The 23,859-nt window shown below is 39.3% G+C and overlaps 1 protein-coding gene across 2 annotated transcripts in view; it reads left to right on the top strand.

The window, feature by feature from the left end:
- LOC150084415 (adenylate cyclase type 8-like) overlaps positions 1–23,563 on the top strand; it is a 405,296-nt gene extending 381,733 nt beyond the window's left edge. For both annotated transcript variants that reach the window (XM_090375213.1, XM_090375212.1), the window contains one exon: positions 22,830–23,563. In XM_090375213.1, coding sequence (XP_090231339.1) covers positions 22,830–23,392 — 563 coding nt within the window. In that variant the 3' untranslated portion in view covers positions 23,393–23,563. The remainder of the gene's footprint in view (positions 1–22,829) is intronic.
- The last annotated feature ends 296 nt before the right edge of the window (positions 23,564–23,859 follow it).

Below are 23,859 nucleotides of genomic sequence, written 5' to 3'. Positions count from 1 at the left end.
GCAAAAACCAGTCGTTGGACGAAAAAAAAAATGTATATTGGGAATTACGTTTTTAATTGTCTTTCGTTTGTGTTTAATTAAAAATGGTAGGTTACCTTTTTGCGGGACTTCGCGAGTTATTTGTCGAAAATTGGTCGTTTGCTGCGTCTCATTGTATTTTTTTCGTTTTGAAGAACGTTTTTCAATTGGGAATTACGTTTTTAATTGTCTTTCGTTTGTGTTTAATTAAAAATGGTAGGTTACCTTTTTGCGGGACTTCGCCAGTTATTTGTCTAAAATTGGTCGTTTGCTGCGTCCCATTATTTTTTTTTCGTTTTAAAGAACGAAATTAGTGTTTAATTTGCAATTATTTTGGCTGCTGCTCCGAAAAAATTGCTGTTGCCGATAATTTCGTTATTTTTCGGTTCCGCCGTACTGTTATGTCGCGTGACATTCGCCACGTGCAGTTGTCGAGAAGAAGAGGGGGAACGCAGTGAGTGGGCGGAGTTACGAACCGTACGTCACTGCTTTCCCCCTCTTCTTCTCGACGTAATTGTCAAAGGGGCACCGTGTTCTGGAGTATTACCAACAAAAGATATTTTAATAAAAAAATTGGTAAACAAGTTGGTCCTATTTAAATAAAATCTTTGAAAATTTAAAAAAAAAATGAAACATTATTCCAAACTTTTAGGCTGGAGTGTATGTTGCTAGTTTTATAAAAAATTAAAATTGTCAAATTAGGATCTCAAGAACAATTTGATACACGCATGTTTTGCAGTAGTCAAAGGGTCAGGTTTTAACCTCAGAATAGGGGACTTGGACAATGGCGAAGGTAAAGAAAGCCAACACGAGAACGAGAAAGAGAAACGTCGGATAACTTACGCGGAAAATTAGTTTCCCGATACGCCACTCTAGCGCTGCTTGCTCGGTAAACAGATGGTTGGTGTATCAGTCTGGAGCAAAGTCGAGAACAATATATTGATTGACAGGTAGGCGTGGCAAACGATGTGCTCATTGGTGCGCAAACACAACACACAATAAAATCGGTTTAGTATCACTTTAGTAGCACTAATGTTAACTTGCCCTAATGAATGCTTGCCATAATGGTGAAAAAAGGTCAGGTTACCTTCACTTGAATCCCATGGGAGCTTTCCCCCCTCCCGAAGTGGAAGAGGTAACGTAACCTTTTTTCTTTAGAATCACAGTCATATTTAGAAATATATTCATAAAAAATAATTTTTTATGACTGTATTTTTATTTTCTTGTTCGATAATATGCCCTAATGGTAAAAAAAAGGTCAGGTTACCTCCACTTGAATCCCATGGGAGCTTGATCCCCCCTCGGAATGGAGGGGGTCGCCTAACCTTTTTTCTTTAGAATCATGGGTGGACTAGCACATAAATTGTTTATCAACAAAATATTAATTTTTTATTACTGTACTTTTATTTTTAAGTTCAGGAATATATAACGAAAAATAAACAGGAATATATAATGAAAAATAAAGAAACATTTTCCTTTTTTTGTAACCAAACCTAAATCAACAGTATAGTACAAATACTCATGAACTCCAAAAATCTGCTTTTAATAATGAGAAAAAAAACATAATGAAGAACATAAAAATGAACAGAAAGAAACTTTTATTAATTCAGTTTTCAGCAAAAAGCAACCAACGTTTTATTTTCCTTGTAAATTTACAAATTTTTCCATCTTTAAAAGATTCATCACTACTATTACCTGTTTACCGTTCATCACAAACTATTATGCACCGTTCTTTACTCATACACGGGAATAAACCAAAACAAAGGGAACAGGTAGCAGCACTGCTGGTAAATAAGTGTGAAAGGGGTAATAGCTCTGGAAAACAATAGTGCGTTGTCGGAACATCCATTTGATCGGTTCTCAGCACGGCTCTGAGCTCCAGGCCGAGCTCAGAGCCGTGCTGAGGGTGAGTGGCACTTGCCTCAGGTTAAAAGCTGAAAGGGACACCAATCATTTCATGGTTTTCCACGCCTACCTGTCAATCAATATATCCTTCTCGATTTCGGCTCCAGACCGATAACACCTACCGTCTGTTTACCGAGTGGGCAGCGCTAGAATGGCGTATCGGGAAACTAATTTTCCGCGTAAGTTATCCGACGTTTCTCGTCGTTCTTGTGTTGGCTTTCTTTACCTTAGCCACAAACTTTTTAAAGCAAAATTCACAGAAGCCACGAACGCATTCATACTATTAAGAACAATTACAGAAGATAGATGCCGAAATGGATGATTGCGGAGCTCAGAGCCGTGCTTAGGGTGAGTGGCACTTGCCTCAGGTTAAAAGCTGAAAGGGGCGCTAAATGAAAGATTAAATAATTGCCAACGTTTTCGATTTTCTTTTGATTATTCCAATCCATTTATCATCTTGCTTTTACAAAACGAAAGTCTTTGTAGCACCACTTGTAGCATAAGTAAAGTGTAAAGCGTATTCGTGTCAAGCAGCACCAGGGATTTCCCCCATCTCCGCGTAGTATACATCGTCATGTGAAACACTGTTGAGGCCAGAGATTTAAAAGTGTATGGATATTATACATGTGTACCATTGTTTATCTGGTCATTTAGCCACTGTACCCCTACTGAGGCCCAACATTGCCCACATTTGGCCCAGTGGAGGCAGACCAGGTACACCAGTATTACAGTTATTTACTCTGGCAGGCCCTGTCACCTAATTTCCTGAAATTTCAGTGGCTAGGACCTAAAAAAAAAAAAAATGGGGTAGACGCTAGAGGTTTAGATAAGGCCAAGATAGGTTTTAAATGAAGGTTAGGTTAATTTTTCTCATTGGAGTTGAGCAGCTTACAGTTGGGACATTCACGGTTGGTAAAGGTAAAGTGGGGGGAGACTGAAGATTGGGGGAACAGGCAGAAGTATGGAAACAAAAGAGAAGGTGATCCCAGGAGTGTCAATGGAGCAAGCCCCACCAGGGGAAGAAGGGGGGGATGAGACAGAGGCCCATATCTTCCTCCTCCCTGCCTAGGGATGGGGTTTTAAAAGTACAGTACACATACACTGTACACATACTGAGCTCTGCCACCGTCTGGGGCGCCCTTCTAGTTGTCATTAAAAATATAATTTTTATTTTTTTTTATTATTTTAAGGTAGGGCACAATTTTTCATTCTTGCCTCAGGTACTAAAATGGCTTGGCACGGCTCTGGCCGAGCTGACTGGTCAAATTGAGCATAAAACGATAGCATGGAACAGTTACAGAACAATGAAAAGTACTGAAGCCTACAACAGGTCAAGTTGATCTGTAATAGCAGTGGTTTTCAACCGGGGTGCCACGTAATTTGGGTTCAAGTTACTTAAACTTATTATTTTTTTAATCGATATGTTTATTTCATTATAAAATGGTGTACAGTATCTTTTTAATTTTGTGGTGATCTATAACTGATGTTTACTTAGTACCTCTATATAAAGAATAAAATTATTATTTACTGTATATATATAATTTGTATTATGAAATGTAATTTTTATAATTATATTACTGTAATAAATATAACATATTATTTTTTAATATTATATATATATATATATATATATATATGGTGTTTATTTAATATTTAAAGTTTATAATGATAGAATTGTATGTATGGTTTTTGTCATGTGTGCTACGTTAGTGCTATTGCACATAGGGCAATTAGACATTATACGGATCAGGTAATCAAGCTAGCATATATAGGCTATCTTAATTCTGGTTGGCCTATAAACGTTATGTTAAATAATTAATACGTTTACATTAACATAACGTTTATAGGCCAACTAGAATTAAGATAGCCTATATATGCTAGCTTGATTACCTGATCCGTATACACATTAATACCTATAATGTCTAAATTATGCACGTATAAAAATACCACTTAATTGAACTAATTGACCTATATATATATATAGAGAGAGAGAGAAAGAATCGGTTCTAACAGATCCGATTCTTTCTCTCTCTCTCTCTCTCTCTCTCTCCGCAAAATAAAATAAATTACTTAGGGGTGCCGTTATTAAAAAAAGGTTGAAAACCACTAAATAATAGTACCACAAATAAGGTTAGAGAGGCCAAGGCTGCATATGAGAAAGCATTGTCTAACAGAGCAAAGAATGGGAACAAGGAGTTTTTCATGTATGTGAATACAACAAAAATCGGACACTTGATTACTTGTATAATGGGTGTGGAAGTGAAACAGGCTACTCTGCCACCAGGTGATAGTCCATTAGGCAAATACCACCTGGTGCCCATCCTTGGCAGGAGTTGAGCCTGGGTCTACTAACTTTGGTGGTGCATATTGCACCTAGATCCCGCACCCACCAGTAAGTGTGCAAGAGTGGTGAGTGCCAGCAGTCCCACTCCTGGGCTGCCCACACCCAAAAGCCAACAAAAAAAAAAAAAAAAAAAAGTTTTCTCTCTCTTCCCCGGAAGACAGAATGCCTATCCATCTAGAGTCCTGCCTATCTATCTGGTAATTATAGACCTGTTAGTTTAACTTCTGTTCCCGGAAAATTAATGGAGTCACTGGTTAAAGAAGGACTGCAGGATCATCTAGACAAGACTTCAGTTATAGCTCAGACACATCATGGTTTTGTTAAAGGGAAGTCTTGCCTGACCAATTTGATTGGATACTATGATGCAGTCACAAAAGAACTGGATGCAGGGAATAACTTTGATATTATATACTTGGATCTTAGAAAGGCTTTTGATACTGTTGCACATGGAAGACTGCTACACAAATTGGAGCAGTGTGACATTGGAGGTAAATTGCTGCTATGGATAAAGGGGTGGTTGAGGGGGAGAAGACAGAGAGTGGTAATCAATGGCCACTGCTCATCGTGGACTAATGTTATTAGTGGAGTCCCTCAGGGCTCAGTGTTGGGTCCATTATTGTTTTCTGTATTTATAAATGATATTGATGATGGTATATCAAGCTTAATGTCCAAGTTTGCAGATGATACAAAGGTTGGCAGGGTAGTCAAGGACACTACTGACACTATGCTACTGCAACAGGATCTGGAAAGGTTGAGCAGATGGGCTGAGAGGTGGCAAATGAAGTTTAACATTGACAAATGTAAAGTACTACACATGGGAAACAGCAACCCCAGAGCAACGTATCAACTCTGTGGTACTACACTGACAGTGGTAGAGAATGAAAGGGACTTGGGGGTGGTTGTGCAGGCAGGTATGAAGTTCTCTGAGCAGTGCAGACGGGCTGCAAGAGTAGCTCATGGAGTATTGTCAATGATATACAGGAATTTTTCCAGCAGGGATAAGGAGGTGATTATTCCATTGTATAAGGCAATGGTCAGGCCACACCTAGAGTACTGTATACAGGTCTGGAGGCCTCATTTCAAGAAGGATGTAGAGCTGCTAGAACGAGTACAGAGAAGGGCAACAAGATTAGTGAATGGAACAAAGGGGTGCTCTTACGAAGAAAGGCTTAAGTTTTGCAAATTACAGTGTCTGGAGACTAGGCACCAGCGAGGTGATCTGATAGAGATGTATAAAGCCTTGAATGGTTTAAGCATGCTCAATGCTGATGGGATTCTTCATCATGCTCAATGGCATGATATCCTCTAGCTCAGAAAAATCACCTGAGAGGGCATAAATTCAAATTGAGGAAAGACAGATGTAGGATTAGACGTGCGGAAATTTGCCTTTAGCCAGCGGGTGGTTGGTTGGTAGAACAGACTCCCATCCCTTGTGGTGGAGGTTGATAGCCTAAATAAGTTTAAGGCTCAGCTGGACAGGTATTTTGAACGAACAGAGGGGTGAAGTGGAAGTGGGTGTTTTTTTTTTTTTTTTTTTGGCTGATGCTGCATAAGCTTGCTTTCTTGCATCAAATGCCTCTACTAATGCTAATGCTAATCTCAATTACGATACCAGGGCTTCTTGTTTTCCAGATAGACTTTATCCTAGTGTCTTCAAAGTCCTCTTTAAGATTGTTTATGACTTTTTGCTTTATTTGTTCACTGGAGGGCCTCTTTTCTCCAGTGGGTCTCAGTATGTTTGGGGGTTTTCAATAATGCTTTCTTTTGTTTGATTTACACTTTGTTTGTTTTCTCTGCCTCATTTGGTATATTCCTCAGCACTTGGGCATATGTGGGGGCATGCTGTGGCATTTTGTTTGCCCCACATTCCTTGTAGGCTTGAAGCCATGTGGCGGCTCTCTTCCTCTCCAAGTATGTATCATGAATTAGTGTTTCCATTTTGTGGAAAATGGTGATGGGGACACCCTGTGGACACTATTGGGGTGCTCCTTGAAGATGTTCTCAAGGGCTGTTTTGAGAATGAAAGTTTTCTCATAAATGGTACCCTCTGGCAATGTGGGATCAAAGGGTGGCTCCTGCTGTTTGCCGTCATTTTGGGATGTGGTAGTTTATGCTTGGAAGTGCATTTCCGACCTTGTCACGGCCTTTTTGTGGTTTTTCTGCCTGGTTTGGGAAGGCCCCGAAGGCTCATTGATCGATTATGATGCCATGGTCTTTGTCCTGGCTCTCGGTCAGGGAATCCCAATCTCTGTTTGTTTTCTCCTCCCATTTCTACTTGCTCCGGATAATCAGACAGTTCAGATTATCGGGTTACAGGTGCTATATGCAGAAGGGCTGGGTAGAATGAAGGCAAATGATGCCAACTATAAGTTCATACCACAAACAGAAGGTGAGTTATGTGCCTTTAAGTTTTTGGGCTATCCTCTCAGCATTATGGGGGAGGAAACGGTCAGGTGTGAAAATGGTCCTAGAACACCAGGACTACTGCCCTGTGGGGTTTCTGGGAGCAGCAGTGACAATGGCAGCATTATGAAGCCTGTAAAATCGTCCAGAAGAAAGTTTGGCCCTTAATACAGACAGTTTATGGCGGGGGGGGGGATTACAGCTACAGTCGTCTCTTGGCAGAATAAACACTTTGATTGGTGAAATTTGGGACTCCAGTTCACTCCAAGGTTTCTAACAGTTCAGTAGCACACCAATCTAGTTCCAGACTTCAGCGCGGAAACCGCTTTATATCAGTGCACTTCCCTGTTTCCCTGCTGTGAGCTGCATGGCGACTATAAAATCTCGCAGAAACAAAGGAAAAAGAGAATAACACTGAAATCTGGTAAATATCCCAGAAAAATCAAAATATTTTCTTACCACAATGTTCCACTAGTAGTAATCTTGCTGTGTGCACAAAAACGCAACTGAAATCTGAAAAAAATACACATATTCAAGGCAAAAATTACGGAACATTAAATAACGTATCCTCACTTATCGTGACTATTGGCTCTCTCCAGGACAGGTAGTGTGAGTGATATGTGGTTTGTTTGTGTGGTGTGGTATAGGGTTATGTTGTTCACCTAGCCTCTTAACCTTGGGGCCCGTGGAAGTTCGCCAATCCCTAGTTACTGTACCAGGTACGGGGAGCCGGGCCAGGTAGTAGGGATTAAGTTCTCTGGCCGGGAAACCCTAGTTTCGCCAAAGCTTACCAGGAAGAGGCTCCTATAAAAAATATGGGGACACATACGCCAATAAATAATATATATACAGGTAGTTCCCGACTTTACGAGTTAATTCGTTCCTAGCACGCGCTCGTAAAGTGAAAACTCGTAAAGTGGGAATTTATTTCCCATAAACATAATATTGAAAACAGGGGTTACATTCTCAACAATGAAATTAGTTAGCAAATTAGTTATGTTTAAATAATGATTGATTTATCCAAAGAAATGAAAACATAGCCTGTAAAATGAAGCAAATTATAATTTAAAGAAATTATTTATGACTTACAAATGTTAATGTTTATTCTTCGTCATTGACTAAATGCACACTTGTTGATCACTCATTTTTGGTTTGTTGCACAAGGAGTCTTCTACTTCAGAAATGCTTCAAGAGGCATTTGTTTCCAAGATCTTCTCTTTTCTTTATAAATTTCACGATAGCATGCATAAGCATTTTTTAATGGCACACACAAATTGCAACTAGCTAACAAGATACGCGAAAGTGAGATTGCAACCAACACGATTCACAGGGAGTAACAAATTTACAAAGTTTTAAAAAAAAAATGAAGAGCAGATTCTGAAAATTTATTTGTTTTTTATTGTATTTTATATGACTGAAGATTGCGGTGAATGGGAAACACATTTCACCATAACATAAAATCTCACAATTCCAGCTATCAGTATTTTTGCAAATGCAATAACAAAGAGTTTACTACCCATTTATAATTGATTGCTCTAACAGAAAAGCCCATTAAACCGGAAACTGCAATTTGTTTTTATTGTTTTTATGGTCGTGACCTCGAGAAATATGCTTTAGAAAAATATCACAAAGGCGTTCAAAATTGATTCCTATAACATTTTATTGTTGTTGCTGCTCTTATATTATTTCTCCCTGGTTGGGGGATTCCACTCCATGATGGGTACTGCTACCAAGTGCACAGGGTGGTTGTAATGTCTGGTGTTTGTACTGTTGGTTAACGAACTCTCTGACTGTCCTACAGGTGTTCAGGATTGCAACTTTTTGGAATTCCTTGTAGGTGTTCTCTGGGAGACCTATTGCTGCTAGGCTGCTATGTAGGGTCTTTGGCACCATACCGATGATTGACACGATTTATCGGGATGGTCGTTACTTCTTGCATATGCCACATTTCCTTGACCTCACATCTCAGGTTCGTGTACTACCTAATTTTTTCCTCATGGGTTTTCTGGACATAGCTAGTGTTGGGCACCGCTATGTCAATCAGATAGGGAGAATTTTCCACCTTGTCCACGAGGGTTATGTCCGGTCTGTTGTGCAGGATGGTCTTGTCCATTATTATGGCACGGTCTCAGTATAGCTTGTGGGTTCGGGTCTCTAGTACTGCCTGGGGTTCGTACTTGTAGTATTGTATACTTTCTTTGGTCAACTGGTATTTCCTTGCTAGCTTCTGATGTATTATCCTGGCTACGTAGTCGTGTCTACGATGGTACTCAGTCTGGGTGATCACCTTGCAACCGGCGGTGATGTATCATTTCTGAGGCCAGGTGGCATCGCCGACATGTCATCTGATAATCTGGGTCCTTTGCAATGTATTTTCTATAGTTTCTGGTGTTGATTACCTGGTCTTGGATGGCCAGCATGACTCCTTCAGTCTCGGGTAAGAGCGTCCTGCTTGTGAGCCATGCAATGGAAGCAATGTTATCGATGTGATCTTGATGGAGGTCACTGTAGTGTCTGCCATGAAGTGTCTTCTTTGCCCATCTTTCTAGCTTCGTTTCTTGTGCCATCTGGTCGGGAGGGGGCTTCTTGCTTAGGTTCAGTGGGATATACCACTTATCTATCTTCCTTATGGCCTGGTGGAGTGGAGCTGTGCTGTTCTCGAAGTAATCCTTCAGGTTAACTATCGCTGTTTTCTGTTGCTCTATCAGGTCTATCAGGCCGCTTCCTTCCTCTTTCCAAGCTATTGTTAGTCTCTCCACTGCTGACTTCAGGTGGTGCTGGCGGCTCTTGGTCATCATTGTCCTTGTCTTTTGCATGATATCCTCTAGTTCAGTGTTAGTCCAATCTATGACCCCCAAAGGAGTATGTTAGTACTGGAGCTGCATAGGTATTTGTGGCTTTAACTGTGTTTCCACCATTCAATTTTGCTTTCAGCAGGCTTCTCAGGCTCTGATGATATTTTTTGGTCAGGCACTTCTTGATTTCCTTGTGCTCTAACTGTTGAGCTTACATCATCCCTAAGTATTTGTAGGTCTCTCCTTCTGTCATAGCTTCGATCTCTTTACCAGTCAGCAGCTGGTAATTTCGGCTAACTAATTTTCCTTGGTACAGTGTGTGGGTCTTGCATTTGTCCAGACCAAAATCCATCCTGATGTCCTTGTTGAATTCTTCGGTGATCAGGAGTAGTTGCTGGAGTTGCTTCTCGGTTGCCGCGCAGAGCTTGATATCATGTACACCAGGACAGGTGAGTGAGGGTGTACAGGTTCTTTCTTCCTTCTTTGAGGTTATATCCATACTTGCTACTGTTAAGCATGGTGGATGGCGGGTTAAGTGTTAGATAGAACCACAATGGACTCAGGGCATCTCCCTGAAAGATTCCTCTCCTGATGGGATTGGCCTAGTTGCGATGTTTTCGACCTTGGTGGTACTTCGTTTCGCCATTGTTACTCCTAGGAAGTCTGTCACTATCAGATTTACCTTGTAGATCTTCAGGGTCTCTTATGGTAGCCATACGGAAGACAGCGGCACTTATTCCACTGTCTTGCTCGGGAGACTATCTCCAACTTTTTGAACCGACCCCTCTGCCAAAGACCTTATTATTATTAATTATTATTATTGCTGCTCTTATATTATTTCTCCCTGATTGAGGGTTCCACCTCGTGATGGGTATTGCTATCAAGTACACGGCGTGGTTGTTGTTATGTCTGATGTTACTGTTGGTCGAGAAACTCAGGTGTTCAAGGATTGCGGCTTTCTCGAGTTCCTTGTAGGTGTTCACTGGGAGACCTATTGCTGCTAGGCTGTTATGTAGGGTCTTTGGCACCATACCTGTGGTTGACACGATGATCGGGATGGTCGTTCCTTGTTGCATCTGCCACATCTCTTTGATCTCCTGTCTTAGATTCGTGTACTTCCTGATTTTTATGCTCTGGCTCTCCAAGTGGTCTGTTATCTTCCTGGTTTTGCAGCTGGTCAGAATCTTGTACATTGTTGGGAGGCAGGTGATTGGCCTATATTTTGCTGGGTTTCTTGTATCTTCATCTTTAGGCTTCAATATGTGATTACTTGAGTGAGAAACTTCGGGATTGTCTCTGGGTGCCTTATAATTTGGGTGAACTGTTCTGCTTCTACCAGTAGTTGTGGACGTTATCTATTCCTGCAGTTCGCCAGTTGTGACAGTTCTTGATCGTGTGTTTTAATTCTTCTTCCCGAATCTCCCATCCTCTCGTTTCTTGTACATCCTTGGTTTTCTTGCATTCTAGTTCTATCCAGGTGGCTCGGCTGTTATGTTTTACTTCCCTGCTCCATATGTTTTCCCAGAAATCCTCAATCATGTTCTTCTTGGGTGGTCCATTCTCTTGTTTCCCGTCTTCTCCGAGATTCCTGTAGAAACTTCTTTGGTCCTCATCGAAGATTTGGTTGTTTATTTTCCTCTTGGGGCTCTCTTTATATTGGCGTAGCCTCTTGCTGAGTGCAAGGAGGTTCTGCTTCAATGTGTCCAAGTATTCTCCTATTCTCTGAATTTTTGTCTCATGTTTGCTGTGGATGCTATCTCTCTTGAGGATGCTCTTCACTTTTCCATTTAATTTCTTACTCCTATTGCCCCGTTAGTACTGGGTCAATTGGCCTATCTTGACTCTTAATTCTAATCTATCTTCCGCTGAAGTCGTCTTTCCCAAGCTGGTGGTTCCTTCTGTTTTCAGTTCTTCTGCTGCTGGTCTCTCGCTTCTCTTCCATTAATCCTCGTGGCTGCTACCACAGCACAATACATGGCTGCTTGGATGGCCTTCAGTGTTGCTCCATTGCTGTCGAGGTAATGCGGTATTATGTTCCGATTCAGGTGGTCTGTGACACTCCACAAGGTTCTATTTGGCTTCTGCTTTGGTATCACATGAGTCTTTGTGGGATCCATTCCTTCGAAATCTGTTAGGGCCTTCTTTCACTCGTCCTCTATTCTAGATATCGTGACCTCATCTGTTTCCACTTCAGCTGCTGCGGGTTGTATTTTCTTTTGCTCTTCTGCCTCTGGTTCAGCAGTGGTATGTTCTTCCTCCTCTGGTTCCATATTCTTTATCCTTTGTAGTTGATCGCTCACGTCCTGCTTGATTTTTTCCAAGATTGCAGGGGTTATTAGGTTGTTCGTGATGATGGTCCTTCTCTGGTCCACTATTTACTGTTCATTGACCTGAATATCCGGGAATTGTTCCAGCCACTTGATATGTAGTCTCGCCCTGTAAGTTGTCATATTGGTCTCCAGGTTCATTATTTCGTAGTATGTTTTCTTGATGTACGTATTCATTTCGATGCTCCACTTCATGCGTTGGCGTTTTCTCCCTTCCTGGGTGGTCACTAGCGCAGTTGTGCAGGAAGCACTTCCAGTTGGTGGGGCTGGATGGTCTTGCCCTTCTCTTGTGGTAGCCATATGGGGACAGTGCCACTCCTCGCTCCCCTGTCTTCCTCGGGAGACCATCTCTGATTTTTCGAACCAATCCCTCTGCCTAAGGCCTGAACATGAGTGACTTTATCCCGCACCACACTTGATGCAGTATGATTAATATTTCTCTGCGACATCATCCATTATTGGAGGTGGACCTGTTTAGCTTCAGCTTATGTCCAGTGGTAGTTTTCGCGAGTGATGCCACAATCTGCCTTAGCCGCCACTCCGACCTTGGGGTAGATAGGTCCCCTGAAGCAACTTTCACAATGTTTATTTATTTTATCAATATTAATTAATTATTATTATTCTAATTTATTACTATTATTATTATACTGGTCTCCCAGCGTGATGGAGCCGCGTTCGCTTCTGCAAAGGCAGTACTCGAATCCGGGTCCATCAGGCAGGTAGTCCAGTGTCGTAACCACTGGGCCATCATGCCTCTATTATTATTATTATTATTATCAGCCCTAAGGTGCAAGGAAGCCCGAGACTTATGCAGCACCAGCCAAAAAAAAAAAAAAAAAAAATTCTGAATTACCCTGGGTGAGAGAGAGAGAGAGAGAGAGAGAGAGAGAGAGAGAGAGAGAGAGAAAAAACAAGAATCAGAAGTAGAAAGGAATCACCAAGAAAGAGAAGAATGATGATATCCAGCTCAGGATCCTTGTGTCAAGCCCATACTCACCAGATGTGAGTCCCTGGATGAAAGTGAAGTGACTTTATCCCGCACCACACTTGATGCAGTATGATTAATATTTCTCTGTGACATCATCCATTATTGGAGGTGCGTTTTAATGATTTGAATTGGTAACTTTTATATTATAAAAAACCTTTTAGAGAGATAAATAGCTTAGTTATATAGCAAAAATTTCAATTTCCAAGGTCTTGATGCACTTGATGCAGTATGATTAATATTTCTCTGTGACATCATCCATTATTGGAGGTGCGTTTTAATGATTTGAATTGGTAACTTTTATATTATAAAAAACCTTTTAGAGAGATAAATAGCTTAGTTATATAGCAAAAATTTCAATTTCCAAGGTCTTGGAACGAATAACTAAAAAACAATGTAATATTAGATTCACATTACGATTCTTATTTTCACGATACGATTGTGTCTCTGGAACGGATTAATATCGTAAAGCGGGGTGCACTGTATTGTATAGCTACAAGTATGATTTGAAATGCGGGATTAGCATTAGCATTAGTAGAGGCATTTGATGCAAGAAAGCAAGCTTATGCAGCATCAGCCAAAAAAAAAAAACCACTTCCACTTCACCCCTCTGTTCGTTCAAAATACCTGTCCAGCTGAGCCTTAAACTTAGGCTATCAACCTCCACGACAAGGGATGGAAGTCTGTTCCACCAACCAACCACCCGCTGGCTAAAGGCAAATTTCCGCACGTCTATCCTACATCTGTCTTTCCTCAATTTGAATTTATGCCCTCTCAGGTGATTATTCTGAGCTAGAGGAAGAATCCCATCAGCATTGAGCATGCTCAAACCATTCAAGGCTTTATACACCTCTATCAGATCACCTCGCTGGTGCTTAGTCTCCAGACACTGTAATTGGCAAAACTTAAGCATTTCTTCGTAAGAGCACCCCTTTGTTCCATTCACTAATCTTGTTGCCCTTCCCTGTACTCGTTCCAGCAGCTCTACATCCTTCTTGAAATGAGGCCTCCAGACCTGTATACAGTACTCTAGGTGTGGCCTGACCATTGCCTTATACAAGGGAATAATCACCTCCTTATCCCTGCTGGAAAAATTCCTGTATATCATTGACAATACTCCATGAGCTACTCTTGCAGCCCATCTGCACTGCTCAGAGAACTTCATATCTGCCTGCACAACCACCCCCAAGTCCCTTTCATTCTCTACCATTGTCAGTGTAGTATTCAGATTTATGAATTTATGACATTCATTTTTTTGCAATTAATGTTCATATTTTTGATTTTGTTGATACTTGAAGAAAAAAACACTCTTAAACCAGGGAACTTGTAAAACAGGAACTGCCTATATATATAATTAAAAGTTTTTAATAGGAAGGAGAGCAGTGGAGAGAGCATAAATTTAGGAGTACAGATGAAGGCAAAGAAAGTGGATAGGAAGACTTCCTCCAGGAAAACAGAAGTTAAAGGGACAGAGGTGATACCCTTGCAGAGCAAGCCCAAGTTCACCCCATGGGGGGGGGGTGAACTTAAGCACAGAAAAAAGATTTGGGATCATCGAACCCACCAGGCAAAAGCTTGGGATGGGAGGTGGGGGAAGTGGCCATTGTCTGGGTGTCAGGGAAGAATACATAAGAATAGGATGCCCCATGGGGAGGGGGGAGAAGGCATTGTGGCTGCTCTGTAGGCATGCAAGTATAAATCCCACACTGGCCAGGCCAACTGGAGTCAGTTTCAGTGTCACTGTGCTGCCAAGAGGGGAATATGGTATCAGCAAGGCGGGGAGGGATTCATAAATAAGTTACTTCCACCGTGTTTGGAGGGGGGGGACTGTCAGAACAACACATACACTCTACATGTACACCAACTACACACTCACTTGTCATAACTTACATGTACCACACACTATTTTTTTTTAAACATATATATATATATATATATATAAGAGGCAAGCAACTGTTTCAAGCACACAACAGTACTTTCATTAGCACATTCATCTTTGCCTCCAGACAGAATGCAGTTGCCCCTTAAATAGAAAGAACAACATATGCAGACATGCACATTTCTTATATATTTATATATATATATATATATGCTAGTCACAATCATTTATTCGGTCACCACATAGAATAGCATAACTCCCATCCCAAGCATCACACACACACACACACACACACACACACACACACACACACACACACACACACACACACATAACCTGTCAGTCATACCACAATTTAATTAACTTGAGATGAAAATGAATTTTAAAGAATTTTTTAAAAATATTTTCACAATGCACAATAAAAGGACACTTAACTGACATTCTCATTCATTCAACCAATCTCACATATTTATTCCTCTCAATGCAGCACTTTGAATAGGACAGGGCAACCACTTTTTTTTGTTACAGGTTAAGTGGACTAGTTTCCCACCCAGCATTATGTACCGACCCCATGCTGATACAAAGCATACACCCTTACACACACACACACACACACACACACACACACACACACACACACACACACAAAGTACACTCATATACTTACAAATGCAAAACACTCTTACCCACACAAATACAAACTCGCACTATTACAGATCCTTGTACATTTATGCACACTTGCATATTTGGATGTAAACCGGTGTATGTAAATTCATACAATTACTATTGATAGACAGGGAGTTACATTTAATCTGATGTATACTAACTTACAACCTACATGTAAACTCTTGAATTCAGTCTCAGCTCTACAGGCATAATAGAAATCCCACATGAACAACTTCATGCCCAGTACTTTCATCAACAATACACCATTAACAATACCTCGTTAACAATACAATAAACATCCATGTCCACTTTGAGTGAGAAACACATTCCAACAGGCCAGCCTTGTCGTGATTTGTCTATATGGGGCCTGGACCACATATAGGATAAGTCCCACTATGAAGAAATTTAATCTACCGAGATTAGTCTGTTGAAGAAAATGTTATGGTTGTGTTATTAGTTGAGGCCAAGAATTGAGTTGTCCAGCACGCTGCAAAACCTGCTTGTGTATATTCTGTTAATGACGTATAGTAGTTCTCTTTTGTTATAAACAGATGCTCATAATTTCTTGGAAGAAGAGGTACAATCTTTGTAATGAGAATACAGTACTTCTCAAGTTGTCATAATTCGGGCAGTCATACAACACCTCTGTGACGCAGGTGTAGTGGGGGGACATACCTAGCAGAAAGGTGACATACCTCATTGAATAACAGAACAAAGTCAGGGGCTCACTTTTGGTGAGTATGGGCTTGGCAAACCCAGGGTCCTGAGCTGGACATCATCATTCTTCTCTTTCTTGCCTTCTTGGTGATTCCCTTCTACTTCTCTCTCTCTCTCTCTCTCAGGGTAACATGGGAATTTTTTTTTTTTTTTTTTTGGCTGGTGCAGCATAAGCCTTAGGCCTTCTTGCACCATATGGCTAATAATAATAATAATCCGGGGACATCCCTAGGTAGAGGTCTGGGGCTTATCAGTGAAATTTATGTTATAACCCTCTTTGTCACTTTACCTTTGGTCCCCTGACCGGCTGAACGGGTAACGAGGTAGGTGGAGCAGTTGGAATTGGAATTAATTTTTCCATTAACGTGCCCTCAAGTATTAAGGTTCTTGGGACCCTCACTCGTTACACTTGAGTGAGGGATGTTTTTAAATTAGAATCTGAATAGATTTTCGGATTCTCGTTTTTGAATTTAATGGTATTGAGTACGGGGTCGTTAAACTTGACTGTCTGACTCATAACAAAATTGTATATAGTTGTAAATAGTTAAATTTTTATTGTTTTTTGACATAATGTCGGGAAAAAAGTCGAACGCTGGCTCTCTTCTCAAGAGGAGGGCGGAAGTAGAAATACCAAGTGACTCGTTGTCTGATTCAGAAAGTGAAGATACTGAGTCTGAAGTAGAAACTGTGGTGAAACAAACTAAGAAAGGAAATAAAGGAAAGTTAAAGGAAGCTGCTTTGGAAAAGAAACAGCCTAAGAAGACTATGGGTGAAAAAAGTAAAAAGGTTAAAAGTACCAAGAAAGGTGGTTTCAAGTGGACACCAGAAAAGAAGCAGGAAACTGTGGACTCAGCGAGAATTCTCATAAATTCTATGAATAAAGATCAGAGTGGAATTGTCCTAATTGGTATAGAGCAAGTAGTGAGTGCTCGAAGGAGATTAAGAGAAGTCCTATTTGAACAAGAAAATTGCATTCCTGGAAGTGCAGCTGCTACAATATTAGAAATATGGGATGAACTGGAAATGGCTATAGTGAAAATGGAGATAGATCTTAAGGTGTGCCAAGCTAAAGATAAAGAAATGCAGAACCAGAAGGACTATGCTGCTATAGTTAAAGAAAGTTTTGTAAAGCCTAAAGTCGCTATAATTACGACTAAGAATAGTAGGCACAAAACGAGTGATGATATGAAAAAGGACTTGATAACTCTTGTGAGACCAGAGTTACAAGATGTTAGGGTAAGGAATCTAAGAACAGTAAAGGACAAAAAAGTTGTGATTGAAGTGGAATCTGAAAGAGATATAGATGTGATAACTGAGTGCACTAAATTTAAAGATTTAAAACTAAGTGTTGAAAAGGTGAAGAAGCGAAACCCTATGGTGTTAATTTATGATGTTGGACAAGAAGTTGATAAAACCGAATTGGTTGAGCAATTGTGGGTAAAGAACCTAAAAGATTATGGTGTTGAACAAGATTTATTCCAAGACAGTCTTACTATAATATCTGTTCATAAGGCAAAGAATAAGAACGTGAACAACTGGATAATTCAAGTGGCGGGTCCAGTACATAAGCAGTTGACAAGAGCAGGACGAGTATTTATCCATTGGTCTGCCTGTCGGGTCCGTGACATAGTCATGGTGACCCAGTGTTACAAATGCATGGCATTCGGTCACATTGCCAAAAACTGCAAAGCTGAGTCCTTCTGTGGCCATTGTTCACAGGGAAGACATTCATATAAAGAATGTTCAAGAAGGGATCTAATTCCTTCTTGTATTAATTGCAAAAGGAAAAATAAAACTGGTGAGCATAGTGCAGTTAATCATGAATGTCCTGAGTTTAAAAAGGTGATGGACTTGAATCGGAAACACACACATTATGAGTAGTTGGAGCTGATAAGAGTGCTGATAGTTGTGATCTGTACTGGGTGTGCTGTGGCTGTGTCATGGACCGGTCGGGTAAGGTCTAATGTGATTGTGCTTTCACTTGGGGAGAGACACAGCGTGAGACTTGAGTTTTTTAAGAAAGTTAAATGTATATAAAAGTTTTAAAAGTTTAAGTATTTAAAAGTTTAATTCCAAATTGAGTAGAGGTCTTCCTCCCCGAGGAAGGGGCGGAAACTAAAGTCACACGGGATACTCATCTATCTCCGTGTGACGACAGGCTAAAGACTATGAAAATCGAAAGTTATATCAACAGAAACGATTTAAATAAGATATTTAGGTCTAAAGCTATTGCAGTGATGTGAAGTCACTTAAAAAATTTTAATAGCAATAGTTTAAAATTTTTATAGACTTTTGTGCAGATGGGCATATTTGTCCAGGTGGCAAACTGCAGTTACTGTTGTTATATAATTTATCTTTGGTTGTTTGATTCCAGTCACCTTGCCATAGTTGTAGTTTGATTGCTATTCTGTGTCGTTCCTGCTTGATGGGATTTTCAACATTAAGAGTTATCCCCAGTCTGGTGGTGTGATATTTCATGCTTAAGCCTGTAATAGAGACTATATTTTACTATCTCCAAGTGAAGTGGCAGGATACCGGCCAATAATTGCAAGTCAGGGGTACTCACAGTGCAACATGCTCTTGTTATCTTAAGTAATTCGAGCCTGTGACCACCAAATATGGAGGATGCGGAAAGGTCAGGGAATGACCACCACATATCCCTGGAGCAATATGGCCTTAGTTGCTAATGCTCCTAAAATAACAACAACTCTAAAACTCTATCTTAAGTAATAGAAGTTTTTACTAGAAAGTAATAGAATCCTCTGAATGCAGTCTAATTTATTTTTGCTCCTGACTATTGCTGTCCTGAACCAGGTAGCAGCTCTACAGGTTATGACAGGAGAGGAAAGCAGGTTTGCAAATAAGGCCAGATTTTTTATTTTTAGGCCCCAATCAGTTCTGCAAATTTGGGCAATCATGGCAGTATAGTTGCAGACCTTTTTGGTAAGGCAGATCATGTCTGGAAATAAGGACAGCTTGTAATATATTATGCCAAGATATATCATTTTGGTTACTAATTTGATTGGAGTTCCTGTTAGTCTGACTACTAGTGAGCATCTGGCATCCAAAGTTCCTTTAAGTAGAATTTGTTTTTTTTTTTGTTGCTGATATGATGAGCCTGTGGGTCCCAGTCCATATATGCAAATGCTGCATAATAGTATAGGCTTCCTCTTCTAGTACTGCTATGGTGGTATCTTTAATGGGGTGAACAAGGTTGTCTGCAAAGGCAGCCCTGGCAACTGGCTCATTTTCCATGTTCAAATACTCATCCAGTACTTCATTTCATAGGTATAGACCTAGCACTGATCCTTGTGGGCAGCCTTTAGTCACTGCATGCCTGACAATCCGATAGATGACATCACAGGGGTTGGCATTTCCATGTCTCACCCAAGGCCAGCAAAGATTCTTTTTTCTTGTTAATGAACAGGCTAGTATAGAAGTTACCGAGGGCTGTATAACTTTCTTTTAGGGCATTTACCTTGTTTAGAGGCCAGGTTCTGCAGGCACATTAGAGGGCTCTTCTGCCTGGCAGACCCTTCTGAGAGACAGATGGACATAGCGAAAACAAAAGATGCATTATGCACACATGCTAACGCGCCTAAGAAACAGAGCTAAACTGGTTGCTGCCTTGAATATCGAATGGCAGAAAATATCGGAGAACAATTACAAAAAAAAAAAAAAACTGGTGGTGAGTGTTCTACAGAGACTAGAAGCTGTCAGCACATATTATTAGTTTTCCGGTAAATAAAGATTATTTATAGATATTTAAGTGTCTGGATAGTTATGTTAGAGCAGAGTATTGGTGGATTCCAGGATAATTCCCTTAAACATCTCAATAGAGCATTCTTATTAACTGACCAGGAATTGTCACCCCACTAATATGGTTCAAGAATTCCCACAACCTGAAACCAAGAAACCTCTCTCTAAAAATTAAAACTCTCCATCTATGCAAATACTGCATAATAGTATAGGCTTCCTCTTCTAGTACTGCTATGGTGGTATCTTTAATTTTAGTGCACAGAGCACCTTTGCTCTGTGCACTAAAATTTCCTTTGAACCTGTACATTTTATGGCATCATGCAAAGATGTTTAGACCTCTTGTACTTTCTTGATATGCTGAAATAAGTAACAGTCATCTAAGTGGTTCAAAATGGTTAGGTAATGTATGCAGTGTGCATTCATTTCCATGTGCATTTAATTTTTTTAAAAATTAACTGATTTTTTTTCTTGTCTGTGATTAACAGTAGTGAAAAGTAAATAAAGTTTAACTCCTTATCAATTAATTACAAAGATTATAACTTTATTCTAGAATACTTAATAAAACTACAGTTTTATGTTCTCTAAACTTAGCTGTTCAGTTTAATTACAGCTGTATAATATTATTACTCTTTTTCCATATACTGTTTTAACTCTCTCTCTCTCTCTCTCTCTCTCTCTCTCTCTCTCTCTCTCTCTCTCTCTGTATATATACATATTTGTATATCTTCACAAGAGACACCACGTTTACAAGTCTTACATTACATCGCAACAAGCAGACTAATTATGCATTTTTCGAAAAGCATTTAAATTTTGTTATCTATGTTTGTATTTATAGAATTTTTTTACATTTAATAATTAAATACGAAAACCCACCAATTACAATTACCTTATGTATGTATAGTATCTTATGTAGGACGGCACCTGAACGTCAATTCAACCCTACCTTGCACACTGTGATGAATACCGAACTCTGTAAAAGGCCAGAAATGTGTGTAGAGTTACGTTTGTTCAGTGTATGTGTGAATGTGTGTGTGTGTTGTTGTCTAGTTGTTTCCAGCCATTTGGTCACCAGAAAGACAATCACTAAGAAAGCCTGCCCAGTGTCCATATACACCACTATTAATCATCTATAATTCATCTATTAATTTATTTTTTACATATAAATTGTAGAAAATATAAGTAATTGTTAGAATTTTATTTGTCTGATTTTAATGAAATTTGGAATGGCTCAACAAATTTTTCTGTAAGAAGTAAATATAAAATTTCGTGAAAATCTGTTCACTGGGAGTTGTTGTTACATGTGGACGGACAAATGGACATGCAACAACTCAACTCCCAGTTTGGAAGACAATAGGTGCTGCTGCTTATATATATGCAACGAAATCTGAAAAAAAATAACTGATCCCACTTGGTATCTTGCTTGGCAACGAGTTCATAGTAGGTAAAACTGACTAATAAGTTGGAGTTTTCTTGCAGAATTATTCTTAGTTATGAATATAAAATTAACTAACTCCCAAAGCATTTAGGACTCATCTTAACATTAGCATTTTTAGCATTAGTAGAGGCATTTGATGCAAGAAAGCAAGCTTATGCAGCATCAGCCAAAAAAAAAAAAAAAAACCCACTTCCACTTCACCCCTCTGTTCGTTCCTCTGTTTGTTAATTGATAACAATAACAAGAAACAAGAATGCAGCTGTTCAGAGTTGTTTATTGATGCAGAGCAGAAATGAGAACATAAAAAGGTGGAAGTGGACAGGAAGAAAACATTAAAATCAAGCAATATAAAATTAACTAACTCCCAAAGCATTCAGGACTCAGCTTAATTGATAACAATAACAAGAAACAAGAATGCAGCTGTTCAGAGTTGTTTATTGATGCAGAGCAGAAATAAGAACATAAAAAGGTGGAAGTGGACAGGAAGAAAACATTAAATCAAGCAATATAAAATATTTTAATTTGACTCTCCACTACTTTTTCGAGAAAGTTATCAGTAAAAATGAAACTATCATAATGTTTCTGTGTATTAACCATTAAAAACAAATAATGAAAATATTAAAATCAAGAATAAAAAAAGGGTTAATGCTCTACTCTAAAACAGTCAGCCTAGTAGGGGTACAGATGCAGTACTTTCTTTGACGAGGTAACGACATTGACAACCACACAAATTGTACAAAACAACAGCAGTAACTAGACATGCAGTTTGTAGGAGATCAAGAACAATTCTGAATGTTATATAACCACTTGTACTGCACATATGTATGCCAATATGGCAAAAAAAGTGATAACATAAACCAAACCATGGATAACAATAAATGACATTTTTTCTATATATTAGAAGAACTCTTTATTGCATACAAAACGCACATGCCGTACACAATACCCTTCACGGCTACAAGCCAGGAGTTTAAGTTATTTAGTAGTATAGTTGAATCAGGGCTTCATAAAAGTGATAATATTATATGAATGATAACATCCATGATTACAATAAGTGGTGTGTGCGTGCGCGTGCTAGTTTTTCAGATGGTTGGTTGGTTGGGTTTTATTGGGGCATTAGCAACTAAGGCTATAATGCGCCAAAACCTTGTCATAAAAAAAAGTAAAACTAGTTTTTCAGATCTGAACTTCATCTGGTGTCAGCTTTGTTTTTTTTTTTTTTTCCCTATTTTTGATAATTATTTACAGTTGACATTTATTTTCTCAGGGAATATTTAGACTAGTTCTAAGTATTGACTATTATTATGTATCTTTAGCATATGTCGATTGACTATATAGAGGATCACAATATTACTAAGAAGTCTTACAAAAAACACACACTACAATGGGCAACAAATTCTTTCACGGAGCAAGAAAGCAAGATTAAAATAAGCTAGCAAAACATGTTCATATGATTTATTACCGATAAAGAATGAACCAATAACAATTTATTTTTATTGGCTATTATTGATTAATTTGTTTGCAATTTTATAAAATTGTAGGAATCAAATTTTAAAATTGGAGGAATGAAATTTTATAAAATTTATTTAATTTCAGGAATGAGCCATGGGCCTCTAGTAGGTGGAGTGATAGGTGCTAAGAAGCCCGTCTATGACATCTGGGGAAACACTGTAAATGAGGCTAGTCGTATGGATTCCACGGGCACCATAGACAGAATCCAAGTTCCCAAAGCCACAGCACAAATTCTAGAAGCCCATGGATACAGAGTTCAATACAGGGGTTTAGTTCCAGTGAAAGGAAAAGGTGAAATGGATACTTATTATGTCATGGGGAAGCGAATAGGACGTCAACGTTCTGTTGGAAGACAACCAAGTATCCACAAGAGCTTAGCAGTCGTGGTATATGGTCTAGTTCAAGCTCGAAAGAAACAAGCCTTGGGATCAAGTCTAAGTGTCCCAAGTTCACGGCAGAGATTATCTCCATCTCCTACCATTCATAAACAGAAACTTCATCGGATGCTTTCTGAAACACCCAATCCAGGCAGGAGAAGAAACAGACTTGAAGAAAGAAGAATGACAGATGCTGGAAGCAGTAGTCACTCCTATCCTGACATGAGGAATGCCGGAAAGGAAGAAGTCTTCCAAAACAAAGAACAGTAGAGATGAAGAAGTCCATATGTAAATTAGTTCATATTGAAGCTGATCAAACCTGTGTACATCACTATCTGATACTGTGTTCGGCAAGTGCATATCCAAGAAATCTGATAACAACTGAAACAAGTCGTTTCCAGGTACTAATGATGTGGTAAATTCAACTCTAAAAAGTCAGCCCTGCCCCGAGACAAATGTTGTATAGCTGTATGTCGGTTTTTCTTTTAGAAATTCTAAACCTTTTAAAGAATCTTTTTAGATCACAGGGTTGCCAAAAATCATATTATGAATCCTTCCACCACAATAATGTCAGTAATTCACTGAACAATAATAATAACGACATTACAACAGCGATCGCATACTAAATGTTCGTTAAGTACTAAGGAATCAAGCAATAGGATATTATCTTTTGAATACAAATTTATTGTATGTCAACTGGAATCATTTTAAGAAAATTATGAAAATTACTGCAATAT

Source organism: Mastigoproctus giganteus, chromosome 6, assembly GCF_048544385.1.
Source record: "Mastigoproctus giganteus isolate SK-2022 chromosome 6, ASM4854438v1, whole genome shotgun sequence".
NCBI lineage: Eukaryota > Metazoa > Arthropoda > Arachnida > Uropygi > Thelyphonidae > Mastigoproctus > Mastigoproctus giganteus.
The sequence above is the reverse complement of the archived record's forward strand: the minus strand, read 5'-3'. Positions and strand labels throughout refer to the sequence as shown.